This window comes from Rhincodon typus, chromosome 13 (assembly GCF_021869965.1).
Source record: "Rhincodon typus isolate 14 chromosome 13, sRhiTyp1.1, whole genome shotgun sequence".
Classification (NCBI taxonomy): Eukaryota; Metazoa; Chordata; class Chondrichthyes; order Orectolobiformes; family Rhincodontidae; genus Rhincodon; species Rhincodon typus.
Window position 1 is genome coordinate 72,495,392 of NC_063344.1, and position 9,813 is coordinate 72,505,204.

Sequence of the window (9,813 nt, forward strand, 5' to 3'; positions counted from 1 at the left end):
TTCTTCCGTCAGGCAGAAAATACAGAAGCGTAAACACATGCACAAGCAGGTTCAGGAACAACTTCTTTCCGGCTGTTGAATGTTGAATGGACTCTAGCCTCAAATAATGTAACCTGCAATATTACCTGTATGTCTCTAAGTCTTTTTGATCAGCATATCCTTTGCTTGCTGTGATCAGCCTGTACTGCTCGTAAACAAAGCTTTTCACTGTATTTCGGTACATGTGACTATAAAATCAATCAATCAAAAAACTTTGATCACCTGGCTGGGCTCATCTCCCAATACCAGGTCCAGCATGGTCTCCTCCCTCATTGGACTGTCCACATACTGTTTCAAAAACACCCTACTGGACACCTAACAAATTGCTCCCCATCGAAACCCCTGGCACTAAGGGAATCCCAGTCAGTAGGAAAGTTAAAATCACCCGCTACAGCAACCCTTGTTTTTTTTTTACATCTTTCCAGAATCTGACGACATATCTTTTCCTCTTATCTCCTGTTGGCAGCAGGGAGTTTGTAGTACAATCCTGGCATTGTGACTGCACCCTTCCTGTTCCTGAGCTGTACCCATAATGCTTTGCTGCCAGATCCGTCCTAGGTATCTTCATTCAATACAGCTGCGATATTCTCCCCAACCGGTAATGCAACTCCCCCAACTCTTTTGCTTCCTCCTTTGTCTCATCTAAAACATTGATATTCGGAATAACTAAGCTGCCAATCCTGTCCCTCTTTCAACCTTGTCTCTGTGATAGTAACAACAACATAATTGCATGCATTAATCCAGGCTTGTAAGTTCATCCATCTTAACGATGTTATCTTGCATTGAAGCAAATACATTCCAAACTTCCAGTTCTGCTGAGCTCAGCAACTTCTCCCCAGCTGCTCTTCCTTAACTGCATTTGCCTTAGTTTCAAGCTCTTCACCAGTCTCTATACTGCTGCTTCAGTTCCCATCCCCTGCAAGATGTTTCATTATTTTCCTCTTTAATCATTTTGTTCATCTTCCTACTATTGCTAAATATTCATTAGTCAAGATTTAACTGTTAATTTCAACACTTAGATTTGTGGTTGATGTACGTTGACAGTGAATTTATTTAAAATCCAAATTTCTGTTTTCCTCTCTTTCTCTTTGCTTCTAAGAAGAGTTTCTCACTTGCCCTGTATGCTAAATACGGTTCCTTAACTGAAATAATGCTGAGGGTTGTGGATGTAGTTCTCTAACATAGTTATTTTATTTTTTCACAGGATGTGGCATCACTGGCAAAGCCAACATTCATTGTTTATGCCTCATTGTCCTTGAATTGAGTGGTTCGCTAGTGCCAAGCTTGCAACTGCTCCATAGAGCAGTTAACTTTGCATATTGCAGTGAGTCTAGAGTCGCATGTAGACTAGACCAGGTAAAGATGGCAGTTTTCTTTCTTGAGGTGACAGTAGTGAGCTAATTGGGTTTTTATAACAATCAAAGAAAGGTTTTTACTGGAACTAGCCTTATTTTTGAATTTTATTAAGACTACTTAGTAATTACGTGATTTACTTGAATCTAACAATCAATGCAGCTTGCAGTCACAAATCTAATTAGTTTTATTTTATGAAACTGAATCTAACGCCCTTTAGGGCAGAAAACTTGCTGTCCTTACCTGGTCTGGCCTATGTAAGACTCAACCTACAGCAATGTGATTGACTTTTAACTGCTGTCTGGGTAATTAGGGATGAGGCAATAAATACTGGGCCTAACCCAATGATACCTACATCTTGTGAATAAGAGAAAAAGAAGTTTGATTTTTATTGTATGCTCAATTTGACCTCTTAACTACCAAGCTTGCAATGGCAGTTTTGACAGGAGCTGTGTTGCAATAGACAAAATTGATCAATAAAATTTGTTCTGTGTTCCAAGTTGCTGTTCTTCCTGTGCTCCACTTTCAGTTCAATTTAAGTTGTTGCTTTTCAGTAGTTCTTTCAAATAGACTGGATTCCGTAAGCCTAGGGAGTTGAAGGATTTTTGAATTTCAGCAAAGAATCTTCAAAAATTGATGGAGAGAAATAAATATGAAAATAATTTAACAAGAGATGAAGAAAACAGTTTGTAACAGAGACAGAGACAGACAGCCCCCCTGGTTGTGAATGGGTTCCCTTCCTGAGTCCATTCGCCAGTTGATTTGTATGCATGGGAATACAATGGAGGACAATATAAAGCAGCTGTTCTTAAGTACAGGAAATGATCACATTCCAAAGTACAAGTGCTCATAAGTCAGACATTTGTATGTCAGAGACCCACTGTATTGATATGTAAAAAGGAAGATATTAACAAAAATAAATGCATTGGCAGGCAGAGACAGACAAAATTATAATGGGGAATAAGGAAATGGCAGATGCATTGAGCAAATGCTCTCACTAGCAAACAAAAACATTCTAGAAATAGTGGGAAAAGGAAGGGTTTTGTGGAAAGGGGAAATGAGGGATTATGGATAAATAAATTGTACTGGAGAATTTAATGAACCTTAGTCATCAAATTCCCTGGACCTGATGGCCTACATTCTGATGTTCTAGAAGAGGTTCTACAGCGATAATGAGCATTGATTTTTGAATTTCCTTGATCACAGAATGGTCCCCATGATTTGAAAGGGAGCAAACATAAGCTTACTTTTCATGAATAAAAGGAGAGAAAGCAGGAAAATAACTATAGTCCAGTTATCCAGACAATAGTAGTTGGGAAAGTGCATAAATAAAAAACTGAATACTGTGGATGCTGGGAATCTGAAATAATAGCACACAATGCTGGAGCAACTTGGGTAAGTAGCACCTGGAGAGAAAAACAGAGTCAATGTTTTGAGTCCAGTATGACTCGTCTTCACTGAAAGTGATTGGAAAATGTTTTTTCTTATAATTTTGACAGAGGTTGAGGGGAGCCAAAAGGAACAGGTGATATGGAGGCCCAGTGCATAAGTCAAAAGGGTTATTAATGGTGATGAAATAGAAAAGATTATGTAAAATCAGTGTAAATTAAGGTATGAAAGGGAGAGAATGGGTCCTCTCTAATGAAAGCAAAGTAAACAAGATGCAAATGAAGACAAGGCTGTGGGTCTGGGGGTGGGGGAGAAATGTTAGAAAATGGAGAACAGGCACATGTTCCATTTCTGAAGTTGCAGAATTCCATATTGAGTTCTAGAGGATGTAAATGACCTAGCAGAAAATGAGGTGTTGATCATCCCTAGCTTTACACTTTTTTGGAACATTGCAACAGGCCCAGGATGGAAAGGTTAGCATGAGAGCAAGATGGTGGAAGATCAGGGAAATTCCTACAGACGGAGCAGAGCTGTTTTGGAAAATGGTCACCCCAGTGTGTGTTTGATCTCACCATTGTAAAGGAAACAGTATTGTGAGCAATGAATACAGTAGTCTAGATTGACAGGATTACAAGTAAAATGCTGCTTCACCTGGAAGTTGTGTTTGGGTCAGTGGACAGTGATGATGGAGGATGTGAATGGGCAGTTGTTACGCCTACTGCGATTGCATGGGAAGGGGCTGTAGGGAGTCAGGAAGTGTGATATATGTTGGAGGAGTGGACCAAAGTGTCACAGAGGGAACGGTTCCTGTGGAATGCTGACAATGTAGGGGAGGGGAAAATGTGTTTAGTTGTGGCATCCTACTGGAGGTGGCAAAAATGGCAGAGAATGATCCTTTGAGTGCAGAGACTATTGAGATCGGAAGTGAGGACAAGAGAGATCCTATTGTTCTGGGAAGGAGGGTGAGGGGCAATGGCAAAATGTGGGAAATTTTCGCACATGGCTGAGGACCCTGTCAACCCCAGGGGTTGGGGGGCGGGGGATGATCTTCAGTTGAGGGAAAAAGGAGGACATGTTGGAGGCAGCGGTTAGGAAGTGGCATCATCAAAACAGATGTCACTGCGACAGCGAAACTGAGAATAGACTGGAATCCTTGCAAGAAGCAGGGCATGAGGAGGTGTAGTCAAGGTGACTGTGGAGTCTTTAGGACTGTAATGGACGTTTTTGGAGATGGTAACAGAAGTTAGAATCATAAAAATGGTTGGGCAGAATCAGCACAGATCTTTGAAAGAGAAATCCTGTTTGACAAAATTGTTGATTTTTTTTGAGGTCGCTAGTACGATGGATGAGTGAAATCAGGTTATTGTTGTGTATTTCAAAAGTATTTGACCAGATCCAACAGATTGGTATGCAGAATTGAGACTTGTGGATCCTGAGATACCAGATCCTGAATGGCCTTGATAGGATGGATGTGGGAGAATCTCTGTTCAAAAATAAAGATTCAGCCATTTTAGACTGCAGTGATGAGATGTTTTTCTGAGCTTGAGTCTTTGAAATTCTATTCCTCAAATAATGGCAGAAGCAGAGTCTTTGAATATTTTTAAGGCAGAAGTGGATAGATTTTTGATGAGCAGGGGGTGGTGTGGAAGAATATCGATACAGGTGAGAAGGGTGAGTAATCAGATCAGCTTGAATCTTATTGAATGGATGGACGGGCTGACTGGCGTACTCCTCCTTATTCATGTTGGTATGGAATTTAGGGTAATATATTAGCATATATTGAGGTTTATCTGCTGTTCCCGTTGTGGCCTCCTTTACATCGGGGAAACCAAACTGAGGCTTGGGGACCGCTTTGCAGAACACCTACGCTCAGTTCGCACTAAACAACTCCACCTCCCAGTGGCGAACCATTTCAACTCCCCCTCCCATTCCTCAGACGATATGTCCATCCTGGGCCTCCTGCAGTGCCACAACGATGCTACCGGAAGGTTGCAGGAACAGCAACTCATATTCTGCTTGGGAACCCTGCAGCCCAATGGTATCAATGTGGGCTTCACAAGCTTCAAAATCTCCCCTCCCCCTACCGCATCCCAAAACCAGCCCAGCTCGTCCCCGCCTCCCTAACCTGTCCTTCCTCCCACCTATCCACTCCTCCCACCTCAAGCCCCACCCCCATCTCCTACCTACTAACCTCATCCCACCCCCTTGACCTGTCCGTCCTCCCTGGACTGACCTATCTCCTCCCTACCTCCCCACCTTCACTCACCTTTACTGGCTCCATCCCCACCTCTTTGACCTGTCTGTCTCCTCTCCACCTATTTTCTCCTCTATCCATCTTCTATCTGCCTCCCCCCCCCCCCCCCCCTCTTTCCGAACCCCCCTCCCCTCCCCCATTTCTGAAGAAGGGTCTAGGCCCGAAACGTCAGCCTTCCTGCTCCTCTGATGCTGCTTGACCTGCTGTGTTCATCTAGCTGTACAATCTCCGCATATATTGAGGTTTGGTTAATGGACAAAGAGGGTTGGACAATTCATAACCACTAAGACCAATGTTCGTAGTTCAGTTGTTCATTATCGATATTCATCATTTAGCTGAAGGACCAGTGTTTGCTGATGCCTCAATGTTAAGTGGGAAAATAAACCGTGAGGAAAAAAACATAGAGCTTTCTCAAAGCTCTGATAAGATGAAGTGAGCGGGGAAGAGCAGGGCAAGTGAAATTTATTCACTTTTTGAAAGAGAAAATAAAAAAGTTTTAAATGTTGTGACCATTTTGTAGGTTTGTCATCGAGGAGACTCCCCCCCGCCGCCGGCCCCACCCCCCCAAACTCCAGCATGTCCTTACGCATACAGGAAATTAACATTGTGTTGCAGCAAACAATTAGTAAACCAAAGAATCTTTAGATTTTATAACGAATGTACTCGAGTATGAGAGTGGAAAAGTCTTGCTGCAATTGCCTTGGAGAAGTTACACCTGAAATATGTGTACAGTTTTGTTTTTTTTTACCTGAGGAAGGAAATATTCACCTTGGATGGATTGCAACAATGGCTCACTAGTTTGGATCGAAGAGTATGGGGATTTCTGCATGAAAGATCAAGTGTGCTGAAATAATATTTCCTTGAATTTAGAAAAATGAGCCGATCTGATTAAAATATGATACATTTTATATATTATATAAATAATATATCTACATGGTAGATTTTGGGAGGGTGTTTGTCCCTGACTGGCCAATCCAGAACTAGAGGTTGCAGTCTCAGAATGTGGATGTTTAGATTTGGTGAGGTAAAGTTTCTTTACTCAGTTGTGAATCTTAGGAATTCTCTATCCAAGGGTGTTCAGCACATACATCAATAGACTCTAGGGTACTACATGAATTGTCTCCAGATAATTTAATTCCTTAAGGTCAAATAAAAGATGAAAATTATCCATGATACTGGAGCAGGCTGAAAAAGTGAAGGGCCTGCTCCTGCTGTTATTTCTAATATTCTTAGATACCTAGCTTATTATTGCAAGACCTCAACTAATTTCTCCTATGCTTGAACTCAGGATTCCATGGGCAATAGTGGGTACTCACATCTTGCAGAAGTAACTCTAGGCATGACTACCATTGAGCTCAATGACTATGAGGACCCTCAGAGAATGATCTGATCCCTCGTATCTCTCCCTCATTTATTTTTTTGATCACTCTGTACCATAGTCACACTTCAACATCAATTGGATTAACATTCTTGGCTCCTTTTCTCAACATTTTTAGTCTCAATACTTGAGTTTGCAAACTAAGCATTTATTAAATTTATTCCATTTATTCATGGGATGTGTGTGTCACTGGCTGGGCCAGCATTCTTGCCTGTCCCTGATGGCATTTGAGAATGTGATGGTGAGCTATTGACGAATGTTGGTTGGTACACAAGCACATTGTATCACAAAGCTCCATAATTCTAGGAGTCCACTATTCTGCTGGCTGAAACCAGATTAACATAGTAGAAGCCATCAACTGAACCTTCTGGGCTTGAAGCTGAATGCTAAACTGGAACATATTTCTTGTCAATAATTGAAGATGGGTTTAGGGAATGCATAGTATTGGAATGCTGAGATGACTGATTTAAACTGAAGAGTTAATGATTGTGCTAAATGACAGAGGCAGCTCTGCCTTTCCTGAAATTATTTTAATGAAATAAACCATCAGTAATTCTTGATATCAGGGCTGCAGCTTCATTTAGTTACGAAAGTGAAACACTGAAGATTTCCTCCTTACTAAAAGGACATCTTAGTATATCTCATGCATTTACAAAAACAGCAATTATGTCTGTTTTCATAGAAATTACACTGCAGAAGGAGGCCATTCAACCCATTGTATCTGTACCAGCTTCCAAAAGAGCTACCACCTAATCCCATTCTCCAGCCCTATCTCCATAGCCCTCTAAATTCATCACTCTCAAAATATAGCCAGCTGTGTTTTGAACCCTTGTTTGGAATTCGTCTCCACAGCTTTCCCAGGCAGCACGTTCCAAATCATAACAACTTTGAGTGAAAATATTTCTCCTCACCTCACTCCTAGCTCTCTCGCTGACAGTCTTGAAGTTGTGACTCCGAGTTACTGATTTATTAACTAATGGAATTAGAACAACCTCTTTACCTTGTCAAAATTGTTCATAATTTTGAACATTTCAAAAAGGTCACTTCGTAATCTTGTCTGCTACAAGTAGAATAAGCCCAATTTCTCTAACCTTGTACCTAAAATCCCTCATTCGTGGTTTCATTCTTGTAGACCTCCTTTGCACTGTCTCCAGGGCTTTCACTGCCTTAAATCAGGTGCCCAGAACTGAACACAATACTTCAAATGTGGTCTGACCAATGATTTGAGAGAATAGGTGTCACTTCCTTGCTTTTATACTGTATGCCTTTATTTTTAAACCTAAGGATTCTATAAACTGTCTTAACTGTTTAAACTTGCCTGGCTACCTTCAGATAACCATACTCATGAATCCTGAGGTTCCTGTGCTCCTGTACTTTTCTCCTCAAAGTTGTGCCATTGAGCTTGTATTGTGTCTCCTCGATTCCTCTATCAAAAGGCTTTACCTCACATTTCTCTGCAGTGAAATTCATCAGCCAAGTGTTTGCTCATTTGGACAACTTGTCAGTGTCCCTCTGAAGCTGCTCAGTGTCCTCCTCAAAATTCACTATTCTCCCTAGTTTAGTGTCATCTGCAAATTTGGAGATTTTGCTCTCAACACCCATCTCCAAATCACTTATGTAAATAAGGAAAAGTAAAGGTCCCAACACCAATCCCCAGGCAACACCACTTTCAATTCATTGCCAATCTGAGAAATGCCCATCTGTACCAACCTTCTGTTTCCTATGTTTTAGTCAACTTCTAATACATGTTGCCAAGAACCCATCAATCCCAAACACTTCTAACTTGCTAACCACCTGTCATGTGGTACTGTATCAAATGCTTTCTGAAAGTCCAAATATACAACATCCACAACACTAACCTCATCCACTGCCTGGATTACTTTGTTAGAGAACTCAAATTTGTCAGATATAACATACGTTAATGTTCAGATCCAGCGTAATGTACTCTGAGAATCTGCAATAATTAAGATATAGGATTACCAAGCAATTATTAACTTTTGTCGTCATTAGACTTTAGTCTTGCCTCTGAGAGTGGAAGGCTATTATTATCTACACGCTACAAATCTTACTTTCTGGCATTTGTCATATACTTGCTTAATCATTCAGCTAATAAAGAAATGCACTTGAACTTGGAACCGTCTATGTGCCCATAGACCAGCAAAATGGTTTTCCTCAAGTGATCAAGTTTCCAGACCTTTGCTACTAGCTGCATTTCCCCTCACATCTCTTGCTCAAATCTGCATCATTGCTGACTTTGGATAAAATTCGTTATTTTGAATATGATTGATTTATTTTGTTCATATATTAATTGTTTAAATATGTTTATTTTCTTCAAAAAATGAAAGACTTCCTAGTTTTCATAATTAATTGAATGCTAACATTTTGCATCAAATGTATAATGTTTGGTTATTACCATTATTTTAAAAACCTGAGTTTTATCAAACAAAACATTGTTAGCTCCATTTCTTTTCCATCGTACATTTTATTATTTTCCTCTTCCTTTTCACCTGTTCATTCTCTCCTCCGTCTAGCCCTGTTGCTATACATTCTCATTTATCAGTGGAATAATTAAGAATCCTGTGGGTTTTGAATGCAACCACCATTCAAGTTAATATAGGATCATGATGATATGCTTTACACTTTGTTTTCTCCGCAGGTTACCCAACACTGCGGATAGAAAAGAATGACCTCAAAAGTGTTACACTGGCAGAGGCAAAAGCCAGAGTAAAGGACGTTGCAATTTCCAGAGAAAGAATCACTTTCAAAGATGTTCTCCAGGAAGGTAATGAATTTGGGCTTCAGTAATTTCTTTCATATTTGTTGATGGGATGCATAGAAACACAGGAGCAGGAGAAGTCCATTTTGCCCTGGAAGATTGCTCAGCCATTCGTCACGATCATGGCTGATCATCCACCTCAATAGCCTAATCCTGCTTTCTCCCCATAACCTTTGATCCCATTTGCCCCAAGTGCTATATCTAGCTGCCTCTTGAATTCATTCAATGTTTTGGCATCAACTACTTCCTGTGGTGATTACTTTCACTCTTTGGGTGAAGAAATGTCTCCTCATCTCCATCCTAAATCGTCTACCCTGAATCGTCCCACTTTGACCCTTGGTTCTGGACACACCCACCATCGAGAACATCCTTCCCGCATTTACCCTGTCTAGTCCTGTTAGAATTTTATAAGTCTGTATGAGATCCCCCCTCATTTGTCTGAACTCCAACTAAAATAGTCCTAACGTAGTCAATCTCTCTTCATACATCAGTCCTGCCATCCCTGGAATCAGCCTGGTAAACCTTCGCTGCACTCCCTTGAGAGAAAAGGAGACCAAAATTGCACACGTTCCTGCTCCTGTACTTGAAACCTCTCACAATGAAGGCCAACATACCATTTGCCTT

General features: G+C 40.8%; 1 protein-coding gene across 8 annotated transcripts in view; it reads left to right on the forward strand.

Moving 5' to 3' along the window:
- Positions 1-9,813, forward strand: part of ryk (receptor like tyrosine kinase) — a 259,214-nt gene that overhangs the window by 97,960 nt on the left and 151,441 nt on the right. For all 8 annotated transcript variants that reach the window (XM_048604449.1, XM_048604450.1, XM_048604442.1 and 5 more), the window contains one exon: positions 9,070-9,195. In XM_048604449.1, coding sequence (XP_048460406.1) covers positions 9,070-9,195 — 126 coding nt within the window. The remainder of the gene's footprint in view (positions 1-9,069; positions 9,196-9,813) is intronic.